Source organism: Dama dama, chromosome 12 (assembly GCF_033118175.1).
Source record: "Dama dama isolate Ldn47 chromosome 12, ASM3311817v1, whole genome shotgun sequence".
Taxonomy (NCBI): domain Eukaryota; kingdom Metazoa; phylum Chordata; class Mammalia; order Artiodactyla; family Cervidae; genus Dama; species Dama dama.
Window position 1 is genome coordinate 89884397 of NC_083692.1, and position 21150 is coordinate 89905546.

General features: G+C 35.1%; 2 protein-coding genes across 4 annotated transcripts in view; one reads left to right on the forward strand and one right to left on the reverse strand.

Moving 5' to 3' along the window:
• The window catches only part of STYX (serine/threonine/tyrosine interacting protein), a 46652-nt gene extending 38280 nt beyond the window's left edge, over window positions 1-8372 (forward strand). The window contains exons 10-11 of the mRNA XM_061158081.1: window positions 2110-2203; window positions 4798-8372. Of these exons, the coding sequence (XP_061014064.1) occupies window positions 2110-2203; window positions 4798-4871 (168 nt within the window). The 3' untranslated portion in view covers window positions 4872-8372. The remainder of the gene's footprint in view (window positions 1-2109; window positions 2204-4797) is intronic.
• A 1498-nt stretch (window positions 8373-9870) lies between these two features.
• On the reverse strand, window positions 9871-21070 carry GNPNAT1 (glucosamine-phosphate N-acetyltransferase 1). Of its 3 annotated transcripts, none has more exons than XM_061158083.1 (6): window positions 20913-21070; window positions 15559-15726; window positions 14541-14603; window positions 13288-13415; window positions 12345-12406; window positions 9871-11072 (listed from the first exon to the last, which is right to left on the reverse strand). In XM_061158083.1, the coding sequence occupies exons 2-6, from the start codon at window positions 15710-15712 to the stop codon at window positions 10925-10927; spliced, it is 555 nt and encodes a 184-aa protein (XP_061014066.1). In that variant the 5' UTR covers window positions 15713-15726; window positions 20913-21070; the 3' UTR covers window positions 9871-10924. The 3 variants fall into 3 exon arrangements, with proteins under 3 accessions (XP_061014066.1, XP_061014065.1, XP_061014067.1); XM_061158082.1 differs by having other exon boundaries at window positions 20859-21010; XM_061158084.1 differs by lacking the exon at window positions 20913-21070 and adding an exon at window positions 20768-20787.
• Window positions 21071-21150: the final 80 nt, after the last annotated feature.

Here is a 21150-nt window from a genome sequence, read left to right on the forward strand (position 1 = left end):
GGGAAGAGAGGAATGTGAACAGCAAGAATAGATATTTCCAGGAATTAAAAGGGGAAAACAGAAAAACAGTAGTTGGAGGGGAAACTAGGATTAAGAGGGGTGTTTTGTTTGTTTTCTAACATGGTAGGAAAGGGCATGTTTATGTGCTCTTGGGAACAGTCCAGGAGAAAAGGGTGCATTAATGATGTGCTAGAATTGCATGGTATGGTCTGTTCTCCTCTTTGTTCATTCTCTTACAGTCATCATTTCTGTGGTTTGTTTTCTTTTTTCTGCTTTTCTATTGAGCTCTAAGAGTTATGTCATCTCTTTCATTGTTACGTTTCTTCCATGAGTCCTTTTATCTCTTCTTTGAACTCGTTTCAGAAAGGCCATATCTCATTGATTTTATGGAGAATTATTCACAATTTTCACCTGCCTCGTGTAATTTTCATGCAGTTTTCTTCATGTATGGACTTTTGGTTATAATGTTGCTTTTTTCCCCTTACAAACACCTTTATATAAGACTTATATTGGTTCCTTTTTGATCATTGGTTATCTTTGAACTGGAGACATTCTTCTAGATAAGCCATTTTCCCAATAATAAAGTTGTGGGAAGAGATTGGGAAATATAGGCAGCTTAAATTTTCCCAGTTGTTTTGGAAGACTTTCTCACCAGCAGTTTTTTCCAGTAGTATGACTCTGTTCAGCGAGTGGAGAAAAAGAGCCCCTTCTGTCACAGGTTTTTCTTGTTTAGATTCATAAATACAACATGCACATTGGAATCACCTGTGGAACTTTACCCATAAATGGTACTACCCATAAATTCTCATTTAATGAAATGAGAATCACTGGCAGGGAGCATCCAAGGAGAGGGGCAAGCTAAGTATATATATACTGGTTTTAAGACTTCTCAGGTGATCCTCAGGTATATTCAGGCCTGACAATTAGTGATTTAGTTTTTACTTTTAGCTGACCAAGATTAGCAGATGTTTGGCAACAGTTTCTCCTCCACTAGGCTTGCTTCTTGCAAAAATGCCAGGTGTGGATATCCACATTTTCCCTGATAGACCCACACATATGTCATACTATGCAAGGGCTTCTAAGATTTGTCTTAGGTCTGCCACCTTTTTTGGAGAACTATAAATTGGACCCACTTTGTTTGATATATGCAGCCAGGTATCTTCTGTGCATAGCTTAGTTTGGTTCCATTTTTTTAATGTTATTGTGAAATATAATACAGATACATAAGTGCATAAAGTGTAAACAAACATCCATGTAACTACCATCCAGATAATGAAATTGAACATTTTCCAGAATTCCAAAAGTCCTCTTGAGGCCTCTTCCTAATTATAATTCTCTTTCTCCTGTCATAAAGGTAGGCACTGTTCTTTTTCCTTACTTTTCTTTCTCATATTCATGGTTATCAATGTTTCATAGTTTCATCAAATCAGGAGTTCTCTATCTTGTTCTGTCTCTTCCCTTTAAGGGAAGAACATACACAAATGCCTTTATTATTTCATCTTTAACTGGAAGTAGAGGGCTATTGATTTTAAGAAATTAGAACCAAATATATACTTGAAACAGATATCTGCTTGAAGATTGAAGGCGGGAGGAGAAGGGGACGACAGAGGATGAGATGGTTGGATGGCACCACCAACTCGATGAACATGAGTTTGAGGAAGCTCCAGGAGTTGGTGATGGACAGGGAAGCCTGGCATGCTGTGGTCAATGGGGTCACAAAGAGTCAGACATGAATGAGCGACTGAACTGAACTGAATATACTTGAATCCATTAAATGCTTTGTATTAGTCTGATTTTTTAATATTTTATTTCATTTTCTTCTCAAGTCAGAGATCTACCCCAGTGGCAGAGAATATGTACTGATTGCTAGTTCAGTGTGTGATACCCTAGTGCAGGCTATTGGCTTGATTTGATTTATAGTCTTATCAGTATATGTGAAATTATAAGATAGGAATTTTAAACATTTCTCTTACAGCCATATGGCACTGGAGTTCTCATTATAAACTAAGAATACCAGTAATCCATGCATTCACCACTTTTTAAATTTCATTTTGTTTTGGGTATCCAAGAATTTAAATGTATATTCAAGTTAATTAAAATATTTTCTAGGAGTATGAAGCCATCTACCTAGCAAAATTAACAATACAGATGATGTCACCACTTCAGATAGAAAGGTCGTTATCTGTTCATTCTGGCTCCACAGGTAAGGATTTTTTCATTTTGGAGAAATTTGGGGAGATAGATGATACGAAAAGTAAAAGAGAAGACGCATTTGTCACTCATTAGCAAGTTACAGTAAGCAATTTAAATTGTTTAGAAACTTTTGGATGGGCTACTGAATTAAAATAATTTTAATTTTATAATTATGTATTATACTGAGCTTCTGTCTGTACACCACTAGTTAAGTAGAACATGCTGGTTGTAAGATCAGATTTCCATTTTGTTGAGCTTTAAATCTTTAAGTAGTTTAAAGTGAAAGTGTCAGTTGCTCAGTGGCGTCCACCTCTTTGTGACTCCATGGATGTAGCCTGCCAGGCTCCTCTGTCCATGGAACTCTCCAGTCTAGAATATTGGAGTGGGTTGTCATTCCCTTCTCCATGGTTAAGTAGTATAACTGTGTTGCAGAGATTAATAAGAGGGGTCTGGTACCAGAGGCCCTAAATACACTTGGGTGATCTTATTGAAAATAAAAGGTGGTTAATAAGTGAAAGCAGGGTGACTCAGTTTCTCTCTTGCCATAAATATTTGTCCTTTTTTCTTCCCCTATTTTAGAGTGTTTCCTCCCCCATTTAATGATCCAGGCATGCTCTCAAAATCTTTTAACTTTTACCATCCTCTCCAAGACCTCACTACCCTTTTTTGTCTCCTTTCTTTTCATTAGAGCATTCATGGAATTTATTAGTTTATTATTTTTCTCTCCCAGAGTTCCTTTCAGTCTTATTTGCACCAACAGCCTTTTAAGTTAGGAAAAATAGGTTACATACCTGGTTAGTGTTGGATCTAGAAATTGAACACTGATGATCTCATTCACAAGTCCAGCACTATATTGTATCTCCTTAGTGATGAAACTATATAACCACTCTTCAAGCTTAACTTCCTAGTTGTCATTGACTCTTGTTTGCAACTTCTGTGTAATCATTTTCCAAAATGAGAGGATCTGTTTCTTCAGTAACAAAAATTCTTTCTTTTTATAATACCTTTAATCTCAGTATAGTTCAGGTCTGTATTGGCCTCCCATCCTAAGTGTTCTGTACATTGTGGCCAGACATATTTTCATGAAAGATAATTCTAATAGTGGTTTTCCTCTTATATAAAAGTCTTCATTGGCTTAATTTTTTACTGAAGCAAACACATCATAGATAGTAATTAAAGGCCCTTTTGATCTTTATTTGTATCTCTCACTGTATCTCTATATATGCACTGCAGAAAACTGAGCTACTAATGGTTTCCGGTGTGTCTTCTATTCTCCACCTAGAAAGCATCACATCGAGTCTCTCCATAAAAACTTGGTTCAGATGTCAGCCTCAAGAAAACATGATTAACTTATTCTTCCTCTAATTTCTAGTTATTCTGACATAGAGCTTTATCTGTACCTCCTCACTTTCTGCCTTGAATTAGTTATCTATGTCTCTCAACCTCCCTTAGTAGAATGCAGATGCAGCACTGTATCTGAATCTGTTACAACAGCTGTATTTAGATTTAAGGCTTTGCAGGTGGTGCTGATGGTAAAGAGCCCACCTGTCAATGCAGGAGACATAAGAGACACGAGTTCAATCCCTGGGTCAAGAAGATTCCCCTGGAGGAGAGCACGGCAACCTACTCCAGTATTACTGCCTGGAGAATCCCATGGACAGAAGGGCCTGGCAGGCTGCAGTCTGTAGGGTCGCAAAGATCAGACACGACTGAAGCGACTTAGCATGTACGCGCACATTTAGACTTATTTTAATGACTAGCATATTTTCTTCTTTATTCCATCAGTACTATATTTCTGTTCTATTCTTACTAATCTTGTAGTGAAATACTAGTTTCCCATTGGAATCCAATCCACCCTCTTGACTGACATCATTAACCGTGATTTAGCACAACTTTTAGGGCATAAGTTTAAGGTGATGTAATTATTTGACAGATAACACAGCAAACCCTTTACCAGTTCAGTTGTTCCCTAAAGTTTTCCTCCATTGAGACTCAAATTTCTTGATTATGATTGTTGGGCATATACAATTCCACACATGTTCTGTATGGGAAATTTCTGTACTAGCAGACTGTGATATGAGGAATAGATAAAAGAAAATCTCTTATCTGCTACATGCCTTCCTTCCAATTCTACACTTGTTGGTAACAATCAGTTTCACTGGAAAAAACATTTTTGACAGCATCTGTGAAAGCAAAAGGATAACTACATCTACAAAATAAAATTATACAAGTTATAACTTCATAAAGTTATATGAAGTTCATAAATAATATGTTCTGAGTCACATGTTTATGATGCCTAGAAAATGGTAACCAAACATTTATGAACCATTATTTTTAAAATTAATGTTCATTATATAAAATACCTTAATACTTAATTATTAAGAGGGAAGATGTCACAAAGATATAAAGTTATTTGGGTAATTTGTAACAAAAGTATTTTATCAGTACAAAGGTTTACTAAAAATTCAGTCATGAAATTTCCATTGTCATGTATATGATAACACTTCATGAAAAATGAAGCCTTTCCTAGCTGTAACATTCTAATGAATGAATTTATTTAAGTTCGCATTATACCATATGTTATGTTCATGCAATAATTTTTAGGCAGTTTGAAGAGAACACATGAAGAAGAAGATGATTTTGGAAACATGCAAGTGGCAGCTGCGCAGAATGGCTGATTCAAGAGCAGCATTATAGAGGATGTGAATTTCTACTTGAGGAGAAAAATACTATAGACAGTAATAATGTAAAATGGTAAAAACACAAGTAGTTTCTTTTCAATTATATGTTGCTTCCAGACGTGTTTCTCTGCGACTTGTTGAGCAACATTTTAAGATGTTGGACTTCTGCAATAGATGGCACTGATGGTTTTACTCCTTTTTTTTTTTTTTTTTTTAATTCTTTACAGTTTTATTATAAACCAAGAATTTTGGACTTGCAAAGAGGTATTATTGCAATAATGCACTTTTCATACTTGAAATTTATTTGTATGATATAAAGTTGTTACTTTAAACAAAATGCAAGTTAGGGGGAATTTGTTTATAAAATCTGGGTAATTTATAACAAAAGAATTTCCTAAAGTTTGCTAAAAATTCATTTTATGTTCTACATATTACATTTTTAAAATAATTTTACAATTCAGTTTTATGATGGAGCCTCTTACAGAAACATTAACAAATGTAGAAATCTGCCACATTTCTTTTTTAGTATAATTCAGTAGTTTAATTATCTTTTTTTTAAACTTCTTGATCCCTTATTAATAATCTTTAAATCATGACATCAGCCAACTGTCCTTATTTTAACATGATCCAAGTATTGCTTCCTTTCCTATTACCTTCCTAATTTTATTCTGTAGAAAGAAAAAGTTTAATGAACAAAGGAAAATGTTTGCTTTTTGAGGTACCAGATGGTTCACAAATACAAGGAGAGTTTTAAACTTTCAAGTGACTTTCCTTTAGTGTTCTTAAAAGCCAAATGTTCTGTTTCTTCTTTTCAGAGTCGTGTAGCCCATTTTTTCTTTGTCCAAAATGGTTCTAAATATAATAAACCAATGTAGCACTATTTTTCCTAAACAAAGCCCAAAAAAGAAAAGTGCCTTGCCTCATTAGAAAAAATAAATAAATAAATAGTCATGACCTCTAAATTAGTATGTAGAACAATGAAAAGTTTTGAACATTTTTCTATAGTTTTTTAAATATAAATTAGTTTAAACTGAAAGTCTTAAGGCTTGAAGAAACCTGAGTCTATTATTTGGAATATGGAACATATATTCCTTCATTTTATGTTGTCTTAATGATTCTGTGAGATTGTTCTGGCTCAGACAGTAACTTTTCGTTGAGGATGCATTTTTTGAGAAAAGTGATTGTGGAAGATTTCAGTGTATACAAATTAGTGTTGTAATCAGTTCTTTACATTGAGTTAATCCAAATTTCCCCCATAATTTGCATTAGCAAAGACACTTTATGGATCCTAGGTTCTCCATGTTTTTATTTGTACATATAAAAGTTGTTCTTAAAAAAACATTTTTGCTCTTTTAAGTATGATGTTGGGGAGGAGAGGAGTGTTTTAACTTTTTATAGTTGATGATTTAGGGTAGCACAAATGAAACTCCTTTGTATTTCATTTTTCTCAGTCCTCTCTTAAGGTGCTTTACTGATGAGAGTGATTTCCATACCTTCCTTTGGTACCATGAGGTACCACATAAGGTAACCTATTATACCAACTTACCTACTTTGCTTTCCTCCCTAAGGTGAAATAATATAGTAAAAGTTTTTTTATCCAGCATAACAGGAGAGTGGAAGTGAATGAAAACTGCTTTGTTAATTAAGCGTTAATTCTGTTGCCCCAGGTGGTTTTCTTCTTCTGATTTCTCTTCCCTTCCCCTATTTTACCACCCTAAAAACAGCATATCATCAATCCCTTGAGGTCTTGTATTGTTGTATGATTGGTGTGTTGTATCATTGGGTGTGGTGGTCTAGTATAGTCAAGATTTGCATTGAGTGTTCAGAAATTCCAGTTGGTAAAGTGCCAGATAACACAGCTTCCCTGTATATAGATTACTATTGGGTAGGTCAGCAAAGACGTCTTTTGCAAACTAATAATCTATGATGCTCCTTCCACAAAAACTGCTTAAAAGAATCTTCATAAGAGTCCATTTAGGTTTTAAAAATGAGGCAGTTAAGATTTTCTAAGTTAATTTCTTAAATATACATATCCTCTCTAGTAGTCTGGCCAAATAGTTTGGTTATTGAATTATATTTGATAATTTTCCACTTTTCCATAAAAATTTGTAATTTTTATTTTGTCACTAAAGTGCCTGCCCAGCACTGTAAAGACTCTCACAGACACTAGAAAAAGGGACTTCATCTTTTTGAGTACAAATTATTATGGACAAAATTTTTTTTTCTTTCATATAAGAACCCTGCAGGTTTGAGTATATTTTTCCATCCAGTGTTCAACTGGTTCTTCTGGTAGCTCTTCCTATTTTTATTTGGTTCCGTTTCTATAATTCTTTTATTTCCTCCGATGTTTTGTGATAGCTAATTACAGTATATTTAACCAATCATGATTTATTTTCTAGAATATTTGAATAATATATGAGTGACTCAGCACCCAATTATAAGCATTAAATATTATTCTGGGCACAGAATTTAAAATGATATCACATCCGAACATAGGAGAACTGCTTTATTGTCCATTTTGAAAGTATGAAACTTAAATACTGAAAATATTCAACTAGAATGGCAGTATTCTTACCTTGTAATTTCAGTCCATTGGTATGTGTTAATTTTGTATCAGATGTATAAAGAGCAGTTACCTTTGTTTATTTGTATCTACTCTGTGGTGGAAATGTTAAACCATGATAGCTTTTGCTACCAACTCTCAATCACTTAACTTTCAGAGCAGTATATTTGTTTTGGGAGGATTCTGTGCTTCATCTGAGTTTAGAAGTAATGTCAGAAAATGTTAAGCATGTCCTTTTAAAGAAAATATAAGGTTTCTAATTGTCTTATTACCATGGTAATTTAAGTGAATTTAGAGTATTTAACTGCAATCTTGAATTATAAAGTTGGGATGCATATATAGAGACATATATCAAAATCTCAACTTGATGTAAAGTAAATGAGCAGTTACCTGGCGGATTTTTTTTTTTTTTTCAAATAACTGTTTAATCCATAATTCCATAACAGACTTAGCTTCACCTCAATATTTTTGTCCATTCATCAGTGCTCCAACAAGAAAATGATAGGAAATAGCTGAAAATTACTAAAAAGATTTTATTTTTTTTATTTATTAGAAAAATAAGTTCCTAGGGTCTTTGAATGCTGGATTTTTTTTGTCTTACCCATCCATGGCAGCTAAAAAAAAAAAATCACTCAAAATATTCAGGTTTACATGTTAGCTCTCTGTCATAGGGAGTTGCCATACCTCACAGTTCAAAGTGTATTCTATAGATCAGTAACATTATACTGACATGTAATTGCAATTTACTATGCAGCAAAAATGATTCAAGAAGAAAAATAACCTACAGTGTCTATTTACCTTTGTATAGACAATTGCTTAAGTTACTCTGCTTTTAACATTTGTACTTGGATAAAATGCTTATTATGTATGTATAGGAATGTCACAGTGCAAGATGCTGCTAGCTCAGGCACAAAGTATTAAAATTATTTTGTGAAGATTGGTGGTTGTATTAAAACTGTTGTGCCATTATACCTCAAAAAAGATTGAAAAGTTCATTTGTATTGCTTATGCCATAACTGCTTTACTTAGATTGTTGTCTTCTAGGTAAAAGTAACCCAGTTTAATCCCGCACACAAATTAAATCTGAAGGACAAATGAACATTGGATACTGAGAAGCACTTAAGGGTATTTCTGAAAACATTGTGATTACACACATAAAAATTATGGTCAGTACAGGGAAGTCCCAAGTTTAGGCTCAAGATATTTTTTAATGGATTATTTGAACAAGTTTGGAGTTGAAAGTGAGGGAGTGTGTGTCTGAAGGAAGAGGTAAGGCCATTCATAGAACAGCTTCCAGGTCATTTTAAAAAATACTTCTTGCTTTTAGTTTTCCTCTTGTTAGCCTACCTACATAATATCCTTCATCAAATCTGAGATGTCATCAGCATCACTACAACATCTTTTTGATCCAACTAAAAGGCAAAAATATTGCTGAATAAATCATGACAAACCATTGATCATAAAATGCATCCAGATTTCCAAATGTTACATGTAAAAAAAGATGTTTTAGTCAGTAAAATACAAATATATAAAACACATGGAGCAAAATAAAAATCACAACTGCCACTTCATTATACCTTTTCAAAAGTGAAGAATACTCAAAAATGTATTACTGAAATGTATCTATGCAGTTTTTTTCATACTCAAGTTTACACACAGGATGATGACTTAGTAAAATCAAGCTTCTCTGGTTAACTAAAGCTAAATGCAGATCATCAGTTTCCTCAGTGACACAATTTTTATGTGTTATACCTTACCTAAAACTTTTGTTTCCTATGAGGGGGAATTTAAGATAAGACCGTAAGAACATTATTTAAAGGGATTTATTGAAATAGCCACCTTATAGTTTTACTTCACATTGTTTAAGTGGTAAGAAATGTAATAAAACATGTAATTTTGCCTTTTATTAGGGTCCCACCCCGCCAGCCACGCAGGGATCTTAGTTCCCCAACCAGGGATCAAACCCATGCCCCCTGTACAGGAAGCAAGGAGTCTCAACCACTGGACCACCAGAGAAGTTTCTATTAGGTTTATTTTTTAACATGGGTTTTTAATTACCAGGATATACCTAATAAAGCTACTGTTACCAAGGTTATAGGACTCCTTTTTCTTAAAAAGCAAAATGTAGTTTTGTTGCTTTCACTAGGGACACACCAGTTCATCTGCCTAGGTCATCAGCAGGTAAGTAGCACACCCTCTACTGGTAAAGAATTTCTATTATTTAGAAAGTTAACTAGCTTTACTGCATGGAGGGAAATCTGAAATCTAGTTGAAGCAGGTGTGGGTCAACAGGATGAGAAACAGGTGTTTTTACTTTCTATGCTCCTTTTACAAAGAGTACACAAAGTTAAAATTTTACTAACCCTGACTTGACCTAATAATTTCAATAGACAACTCAAGAAAAGCACAGAAAACATTAGGATTCTAACAAAATTATTCATATGAACAGGTTTAATGTTACATGGAATGCAGAAGATTAGAACCAGTAGTGAAGTATCTAATTCTTATTTCAACTTAAAAAAAAAATTAAAATAGGATAGTGACCACAATAATAGTACCATTATAGTCACATTAAATAGAAAAGCTTCCATCAACATTTTAAGAATGTGATAAATGTAGTATGATACATTTTAAAATGTTCCACAACTTTGTAATCCATTTTTCATAAAAATGTTAGTAGAGAGGCTTTGGACACCCCTTGGAAAGATGAGAAATAAGGTTGGAAATATATAATACCAGGATTTATTTACTAACTCAGTTAAAAAGTACCTTATATTTCTCTCAGATATTTAAACAAATGAATAATTATTATATTTCACATATAAGACAGGTAGTACTTCAGCTATATTAGAATTATAACAACTTTTAGATGTATATTTAAATTGTCACATTTTATAAGTGACATTTCTACTTCTTCATTTCTACTTCTTTTAAAGGCTCACCAGGTTGTCTGCCAGTACAGTATTAGGATCGGCAAATGTTGGACTGTACTACATTTAGTTATATCTAACATCCAATTTCATGTAACATATGTGAAATGACACACCCTTAAGTGGTATTTAGATATTTCTTTGAAACAAAAATATTAATTTTATGAATGTGATAAGAAACAATCTTATTCACTGTATGCTTTTTTTCTTTTAATGAGCAGTACAGATAGCAGACACATAACTCCTTACTACCTATACTCTGACCACTAAGAAATGAAGCCAAACTTTAGAAAAATACAATGCAAGAAAAGATTCAAGTTAAAAATATACTCCTTTGGTTAAAAATCATCCCCTTAATAATTTTATTTGTAATCTAAACTCAGCATGTCCCACCAGCCCAAAGTAATCTAAGTGTCATTATACTTGTATCACCATGTTTTTTCCAATCCAGTATTTATGGAGGTCACCTGGTTGCAGCAACAAACTATTTTAACTCAAGGAAGAGAGTATAGCCTTGCTGCATCAGCTCCTTTGATAGATGTCTTTCTTAAAAGATTTTACTTTAGAAACCTCCGACACATGTAGTTTTCTTCAGATACTGTATATCCAAACTTTTTATAGAAACCAACATTTTGTGGTAGACATTCCAGGGTAATCTTATAACAGTTCAGTTTCTTGCTTAGCAAAGTAAGGGTTGATAATAACCTGAAATTTTAAAAAGGGTTGGGGGGAGAGGCATAGAGCATTTGTTAATAAAAATGGATATTAGTAACAATGTGAGTGAATATGTTACAAAACTTTGTTTATATTACAAATAGGTTTATATCATGGCCTTTCCCACTATATTCATTTAAAATTCAAGTTAAAGCATTTAAATCACCGAAAGCATTTTACTTTGTTCCAAATATACTTGAATCTCTAGTCTATTAATAAACAGAAAACTCACCCCAAACCCTTTTTACAAGTAGATTTTAAAATTAATGTTAACACGAAAGACTGGCAACCTTTTAAAAAATATGGCCAAAATTAGTCTTTGTATCTAAATTTTATTCACACTATTTAGTCAGTGTTGAATAGTCAAAACCATTCAGTCAGCATTCCCACATAAAGTGGGTAAATAATTGCTTTGTTCTTTATCATTTTTAAAGCTACCTAAATATCTGTGAAAGAATGTATCAGGTTACCTATGGATTTAGTCTAATTAATATGAAGTGGAAACAAAAACATATCTTTATAAATCCTTAAAAAATCCAAACCAAGTATAAAAATGTGATTCTAACTGCCTTAAGGAGAGAAAACTAGGAATTTTCTCATGTTGCCCAGATAGAAAAAAAGATCATTCTGAAGACAGAACCTCTTGCTTGAAGTTACACAATTATAAAAGGTATGGCTAAGTGAACGTGCACTAGAAATACTAGAAATTGGTCTGTTTTGTTCACTGATATGTATCGAATACTTTGAATAGTATCTAGCACATGTGCTTAATATTTACTGAGTGAACTCCTTAAAACTCAGAAAATATTAAAAAGCAAATTCTAACCTATGAAACTTTTAAGAGACTTTGATAAATGTATAGAGGATTATACAGTGAAGGCCGGTTCAGTATATGGTTCTAAAAGTCCTATGACTGAGAACATGTCCTTTGTTTTTAAATGTGATAGACAAATTACTTGACTCACCAAAAGTTTCTTCTTCCTAGTAATATGAAAAAGTATTACTACTAAAAGTTAATAACTTTAAAGGTGTTTGCTGCTTTAACAGTACAGTTCCAATTTCCAAACTTTATGGTAAAAAGTATATATAAAAATACTTTTCCTTAAATTCAGTCTAAGCTATAGAGTGAGAATGGGTTCATAATTAATGACACTTAAAAAACTTCAAACAGGAAAACATTTTTAACAAGTATCTTGGCAAGCAAATGTAAACTGAAACAGAGTAGCTACTTTATCCAGGGTTACCTTGTTTCTGCCTACTTACAGTTTGCCAAGCTGCTTTCCTCTGCATTCATCACTAACAACAACATCTTCTACTCGTCCTCTCTGAAAATATTTACAATGTTTAAAAGACTAAGCATGTAGGTTTTGTTTTTAGTTAAATCAGCAAATGTTGGTAAGAATTCATTGATAAATAAATGTTTTATAAACCTTAACTTCAAAAACTGCAATTTTTTTTAACCTATTATAGAGGAAATAATACAGTGAATCAATTTGTGGCCTAATTCGTCTATATCCTGAACCATCCCATCCTGTTATTTTAAAACAAATCTCAGAATCCACATCACCAAAATGTAATCTTGTTATTAAGGTACTACATCCATTATCCTATTCCTGCTTAAAAGCAATTTATTTCAGACATACCAATACAGTATACTAATTTCTAGTACAGAAATCATACCAAAATTCATACCTCACAGAATACATTCCAAGTGTTTCTATCATATTCTCACAGGGTTATCTAGATCTTGTTTTCTTTACTATTTCATGTGAATCATGAGGAGTGAAGGGACTCTACAGGCATTAGAAGGGTCATGATTAGAACATATTATTCTGAACCCCTTACCACTGGGAAACTGATGGGAATTTGTGTTAATGTAGTACATTCCAAGTATCATTTTTGAAAAAAATTGATTCCAAACATTAATGCCAAATTCCACAATGCTGACTTGATTTCTCTACATCTATACCAATTCTAACACCTTACAGAACAATTTTTAGCAAATAATTCATGTTAATAACATTTTCTGTCTCACAACTCTTAAGAGAATGGGAAAATGACTAAGTGATTTCTAGAAAGCAAAACTATTCCAGGCAATATTTTGCTCTCTGATTTTGCAGTAAAAAGCAGTGGGAAAACAGACTTGTCTGATGGAAACTAGAAGTTGATATCCATTTTACTCATAAGCATTAATGTGAACACATACCTTAGCACAGGAATGGATGAATTTATGTTCTATTATCAGAGTTGCTGTAGCAACTATCTGGCCTAAAGTTACATCTTCCACAACTGTAACATAGTAATCCCCAGATTTCTTCATGTGCTCAAAAGATTCTGTGGAAATTGGAAAAGAGTGTTATATAGACATTAAACTTTATTAGGTGCTCCCCCACCCAAAAAAATACTAGAATTAGCCAAAATAATGAATATTTAAAGCTATTTTACCACAGTAATTTACAACTTTGTGTCTAGAGAAAATGTCACTTATTAAGCATGACCATGTATTTGAAACATCAGATCTGCTAGCAGAAAAAAGGAAGACTAACACAGCTATTTTATAATCTGACAAAGTAGTTTTCAATTTTCCTCCTGTGATCCCAAGTGTTTCATGATTACATGACCTGTTTTAGAAATAGAATAATCATTTTTGTTTGCTTTGAAAGCATCCTGTGAAATAGATAAAAAATAAGTCTCCATTTCCCAGTAATTTTCCCAAAGCCCCATAGCAGATAGGAGCAAAAATGGAATAAATACCTTCCCCTCAAACTGATTTATACTGATGAACATGATTTCTCATCTAATATTCCCACAAAGAAGAATTTAGGAATAAAAACTGAGCCCAAGAGTATTAACATACTGTTTATTTCCACAGTTGTATTCTAGTAATGGGTCTGAAATGGGAAGAAATAGATTCAAAGAAGGAAGACAGAAAATAATAACCTTCATTTCAAAAGGGTCATATAGAGTACAAAATAAAATTACCTATTGAGGAAAATGAAGAAGATAGGAAGACAGTGTTAACAGCACTGGATGGAGTCAGGAAGGTTGTAGTTTTTTCCTTACCAACAACTACCTATGATTTTGGGTAAGTCAATTGACCCCTTTGAGTTTCTGTCCTTACATATTTTTATTACATTTTTTGACGAAATTTCTGTGAAATAACCTATGTGAAAGGAAAATACTATAATAAAAATCTCTAAAACTGCCACCCAGGTTCTATGCTATAGTAATTATCTAAAAATAGCCAGGTATTTTGTAAAAACATAGTAATAGTTACTTTTGGATTCTAGAATAGATTGGCCACATTAAACACTTAAATAATAGCTAATTTGTTATTTGAAAATTTTCCAGCTATTTGAACAAAAATATAAGTAGACACTGAACAGAGCTTGAAACAAAAATAAAATCTTGTTTCCCTTTATTTCTTTTTCTTCAGGAAAAAGAGGCTGTAGGACTTACTCATAAATTGTTCTGGGTTGACAGCTCCAGTCTCTGTCAGCTGACCTAGTACCTTAAAAAAACCTAGTTTTGAAAAACAGATTTCAAGTCATGAGAAGAGCAAATATATATTAAAAGAAGCAATGTGTCAAGCATTATTTTTTCAAAACTTTCTGTAATGAACCATTCTTAAATTATTTTAAAAGATTAAACAAACCCATTCTTTCTATATAATAAATATGGAAAACAATAATAGATTTTACCAGTGTTTTTGCTTGCATAAGATTTTTGGAATAGTGCTGACCTTAAGACTCAGTATTTATAGAACCAGCATATAAAGTTTTAAATGTAATTTGCAGTAGATTCAGTGCAAGGAATGTCAAATTTTCTCAAATATGTGCTTTCATTTTACTTAAAAAAAGATTCTCATTATGACCAAATATTATTTGTAAAATATAACATTGTTGAGACAACCGTTTTTTTTAAAGATTCCTGATTAATGTGATGTTAATATGAACAGCATAGAACTTTGGGAATTTTAACTTTTATATACCAAAGAACTGATTTGACCAAAATAATTTAAGATTTCCTGCCAAAAAAGGAAACTGTAAAAAGTTGATTTTTGATTACTGAAATTTAAGGATATTATTATGGAGAATTTAGATATTAAAAAAAAGGAATACATGTAGACAAAACCTTTTGCAACTATCTGAGGCAAATTATCTTCATTCTCCATCCAGCTTCTTAGAGAAGATTCTTACTTTTGTGTCATTATACAAGGTAATTTCCCCTTTTTAGCTGCTTAATTAGGAAGGAGCACTGTTGTATATAAGTCATTTGAAATGGTGTAATACAATACTGTATAGTACAGTAATATCTGGCCTATACACATTGTAATTAAGTTCTCAGTCACTTTAAAATTTAAGCACAAAAATAATATGAAAGTCAAATATTTAAAAAAATTATCAGCATCATCATATATGTGGAAAAAACAATGCTAATGATAAGTCTAACTAGCATTTGTAAACTGAGCCCATACCTCTATTTAAATCAGCAGTACAAAGAGGTCTCAAAACCAACCCTTCTCCAGGATGTGTTGGGGAAATGGCTGGAGAAAATGTAGCTGTATTCTGACTCCAGTCCACTTCTTTGAGTAGACTTGGGTCAAACATAGGAGTTTCATCAGGTTTCATCTTTGCAGTAAGATCTAAAACAAAATTTTAACTGTTAAGGCATTTTATTTAATAGACACTTTTTGATTGGCAAGATTGTCAATTTCTTAATAAAAGTAAACAGCACTTAGAAAAATCTTTAACAGGTATGCAAGATACTTATTTTAGTCTATCCTGAATGTAACATCAAATGCCACAGCTAGAGCTATGTAGAAAACTCAGAAATTCTATCATATAGTAAATGACTAAATTTAGAAGTTGTTACACTTTTAAACTCCTTTTTTCTTACAGGACTTTTAAAACATTTTTTCGTATGGGCCAGTGCTACTAGCGTAGCATTTTGAGTAACTGACTTTTAAATGACTTCCTTTTTTTTTTAATAACATTATTGGATTAAGGAATAATTTGTTGGTTTTACCTGCCCAGGAAGACTACTGGGCATGTAACTTAAAAAATATGAACCATGAACAGAAGATTCTCTGCATTCACTGGAATATTTGGTCTCAGCTATGATAAATTCACACTAAGTATCTATTGGATTTTGTTTTCATGGCAGGTTTTCTAAAAATCGAGAAGCTGCTCAGCTGCATCTAAGCAACTTTTTAAGAATAGCCTGTGTTTTTCATGCTATTGAAAAATGATCAATTATGGTATTTTTATCTCTTTTTTGAACATTCAGAAATAGGTTCTTATTAGGTGTAGTCTTAATAAAACTGAAACTAAATGAAAGCTGTAATGCTAGAATGAAAAACATGAAGCATAGAAATGGGGGGGGCGGGCAGGGGGTGCACACCTCTGTAGAAGAGAGTTGCTGGAGGAGACAGTCTTCCAAACTATTACTAGGAGACTGTCTGGTAACACTAAACTTTCATTTCTAACACCACACCCAGTTGAAACCAGAGTTGATCCTTGAACAGCATGGGTTTAGGGTGCCAATCCTCCATGCTGTCAAAAATGCATAGTAGAAAATTCACATATAACTTGTACTCCGCCCTCCGTATCTCTGGTTCTGTAATGGGAGATTCAACTTACTTTGAAATGTGTAGTACTGTAATACTACTGAAAAAAACTGTGGGTAAGTGGATCCTTGAAGTTCAAACCCATCTTATTAAGGATCAACTGTATTCTATTTGATACCTGCCTCTAGTTTTTTGAAACAAAGAATTTAAAGACAAATCTATCTATGTATATGCATAATATACTACCATAAAACAAAGCAATACAGGAAAAAATTAAAGTCCACTTAATAACAGAATAACTTCCCCCAATAACCCAACTCCAAGATGTTCTCTATTTCATAAATCACAGTATGTCTAAGGGCAACTATTTTTAACTTTTCCATAAAGGTAGATTACATTGCATAACCCGATGTAACTATGTAGGGAAAGCTGCGATCTAGCAGAGGTTTTGGGAAGGTAGGGTGGTGTAATAATAGAAGTTATTATTTGTTCAGCACTTACTATGTGCCAGGCATTGTTCAAAGAACTTTACACATTACTGACTCACTGTAACAATCCTAGAGTACCAATGATGATTATCTCCATGTTAACAGATGAAGAAATGCAGGTGTAGACAAGTAACTTGCCCAAGGTCACAAAATCATAATAGCAAAGCCGAGATTGAAACCTAGACAAGGAAAGACCATGAGCTCTAGAGTCAGACCTGATATTCAGATGTCAACTGTCTGATCATGGCTATGTAAATTAAACAAACTGTTTCCTCATTTGTAAAATGGAGATGAAACTGTTGAAGAAATGGCTTAGTGTATACAAACACCTAATAGTGCCTCGCACACTATACATGCTCAACACGATATAATTTAGTTAGCTACTAATTTAAAATTTATTTTTTATATGTTCATGTTAACTTTTCTAACTTTTTATATATTCAAGTTTTTTCACTTTTAATTCATGAGTCACACTGCTGGGTACAGCGGCTACAAAAAGGTTATGCTTATGTTAAACTGAAAACATTCTTGGAAGGGAAGAAAAAACTTGCCCTAAACACTATGCTTGGATCTAAGAACAGTAAGGAAAGGAAATTGTGATGATTAAAACAATCATTCATAAAATTTAACCAGCTTATGGTCTATTTGGGGACTCCTCAGTGGCTCAGCAGTAAAGAATCCACGTGCAAAGCAGGAGATGGCGAAGACTTGGGTTTGATCCCTGGATCAGAAGGATACTCTGGAGGGGGCATGGCAACCCACTCCAGTATTCTTGCCAGGAAAATCCCATGGACAGTATTGGACATGTCTGAAGCGACTGAGCACACACCCATGGTTCATCTGAAACAGGTTTTTTTATAAGTAATTTTAGTGCATGCCCTTTAGTATTTGTCCCAGATAATTGGGTCCCTGAAGCTTTTGAGTACTCTAATCTGAAAGAAGGGGCTTCCCTGATAGCTCAGTTGGTAAAGAAGCCGCCTGCAGTGTAGGAGATCCCGGTTCGATTCCTGGGTTGGGAAGATCCTCTGGAGAAGGGATCGGCTACCCACTACAGTATTCTTGGGCTTCCCTTGTGGCTCAGCTGGTAAAGAATCCGCTTGCAATGTGGGAGACCTGGGGTCGATCCCTGGGTTGAGAATACCCCCTGGAGAAGGGAACAGCTACCCACCCAGTATTCTGGCCTGGAGAATTCCATGGACTGTTTAGTCCATGGGGTACCAAAGAGTTGGACACGACTGAGTCACTTTCACTTTCATTTGGGCTTCTCTTGTGGCTCAGTTGGTAAAGAATCAGCCTGCAATGCGGGAGACCAGGGTTCTATCCCTGGGAGAGGAAGATCCTCTGGAGAAGGGAATGGCAATCCACTCCAGTATTCTTGCCTGGAGAATCCCATGGACAGAGGAGCCTGGCGGGCTACAGTCCATGGATTGCAGTGTTGTACACAACAGAGCGACTAACACACACACAAAACTTAGTCAAAGCAGCATTTATAACCTGTATTTGGAAAATAAGAATTTCAGGCTAGTTAAAATAGCATTCTGGATAGAAATAAGAATCCATATTCTTATCCCAATCAAAAATCAATATCAAAATGTTTATATGAGCTATTTTACAAAACAGAGCCACACTTAAGGTTACCTTAAGTAAAATACTATGTCCCCATGTAGTAAAATTCTGTTGGTGTCCAATTAATATATTAAGCAAGTTAAAGTAAGATGTGATTTGATACTAAATTTCAAAAGATTAGAAAACAGCAAAATTGTTAAGTTTATTTGGTTTGCAAAAGAAAATTTTCAGCATCTTAAAGCACCCCCAGGTACCACATTAGGAATTTGAAGCCGAATTTCATCATTATCACTGGTGTCTTATTTGGGGTTTTGGGTTTTTTTGGCCAGGGGTGGGGGTGAGGGGTGTGCTGCTTGTGGGATCTTAGCTCTCCAACCAGGGATCGAACCCAGGTCTACGTCAATGAAAGCACCAAGTTTTAACTGCTGGACTGCCAGGGAATTCCCTCGTTGGAGTCTCACTCTGAAGATTTTAGATTAATTTTTAAAACTGAACCCTAACTGTTAAGTATTTCTCAAGAAACTTTTCTATTTAACTTCTAAGTTAGCATGCATTTAAAGGCCCTAATGCCTAAGCTTAGCACAATAAATGCCTAGTGAATGAATAACAAATGGTATAAGACTTATCTGGAGGTCATTCAGAAAATCCAGAAGAAAAAAAGATTTCCAAACTGCCACAAGTGATATCACAAAAACCATACAGCAAATTCATTTTTACTAAGATCACATCAGTTGGTTGACCATTCTTTGGACACAATTTCAACAGGTTTCTCACCGTCTTTACTGAGCTATACACAAGGGGATGAGCTGCTGCTAGGAACAAGCAACTGAGAGCAACAAGTAATAGATACTGGGAATGAAGATTTCAGAAGTTGATATAAAATTTTGAAAAAACAATCTAAGGTCAAATCTAAACTTGTCTTTATATCTCATGAGCTCTTGGAGCATTACTGTATTACTTTAGTACATGGTTAAAGCAGGAAGGGGGGCCTTGTGCTGTTTGAGACTTTGGGGTTCGTCTACATACATTTCATAACAATTTCAATAATTTGAATTTTGTTTGAACCTAAGAACACTTCATTCACTGATGATTTTAATAGGCTTGGCTATATTAAATTATGCAATTACATTTCAGTTGAGAATTTTAAAACTTCTTGATAGTTTGATCCCTATAATTTAGGCATTATTCCCAGTCTATCCATGAGCATGCTAGAGCAAGTGGAGCTTTTGGGACTTGACCTCAGGGTAATAGCCAATGAGTGAATCTTAAATCCTCCTATGTCGTTCTTGCCCTACAGTACCATACTTAGTAGAGGCCAATCTTTACATCATCATGCCAGACTGGGAGCTATCTCCCCTATTCTATTTTTTTTTCCTCCCCTATTCTAAAAAATGTCAGTGAATCCTGCCTAATGAAACTGACCTAAATGATTTCCTGAGATCCATTCTAGAATTCATTCTCGGGTGTATATCCTAACAAAACTAGTCGCCCTTCAATTTTGTATGGCATTTTAAGAGTTGATTTACATAAATGTTAGCTCCTGTAAGAGAAGTCACAATACCTAGTGTCTCTAGAGGGTAGAAGCCCCCGGAAGAGACAAAGAATGTCCGTCTTTCCTACAGTGAAACCCCAATTTAATCAGTGCAGGAGGTGATCTTCGGAGCAGAATCAGGTCCTCAAGTGGCTCCTGACCGCCGTGTGGTGCTCCTCCGAAGGGAACAGGGAAACGGGGCGGCCAACGGCGTTCGTGCCCATTTCAAAAAGCCGAAGGCGGCAGAAACTGAACAGCTGTCTCAATCCCCCACGTTAAAGCTGCCGAAAGAAGTCAATTTCACCCTAGTCTCTGCTCCTGCCTTGCTAAGGCCACCTCCTGCATGGCTGGACCACTGGCCACCATCCCTAACCTCTGCTCCAGGCGTGCGTTCGCTCAACTTGCTCCAAACTGCCCTCTACGCCCCCATGTGCACCCAGCTGGCGAAGATTAAATGCCTGGATCCCCGAACGGAATCTGCCCCCGCCCCTCGCCGGGCCTAGCTCGCCTCGCCCGGGGGTAGCAGTCACACCTGTTTGATAAACCTGAAGGCAGGCCCAACCCGGCACTCAGGGCATCCGCTCCGGACCCGCTCTCTCTCCCCGACCCCCAGACCCTCTCACCCGTAGAGGTACGCAGTCTGCGCTCCTCTCCAGGCTCGACGGATTCTCACTCACCCGGGCACACTGCACTGGATCCGGATCCGGCTTCAGAGCCAGCCCCACCTCTTCCCGCCTCCCGCGCTACAGCCCGCTGCACCGCGGCCGCTGCGCTCGCAGCCGCCGAGACGTGGCAGCACCAACGCCTCCAGCCCGCCCCTGCCCGCTTACGCAGGGCCGCGAGCAGGGCAGGGGGAGGTGGCCGCGGAGGGGGCGGGGGCGAGACCCGGAGGGCGGGGCGGGGCGGGGGCGGGAC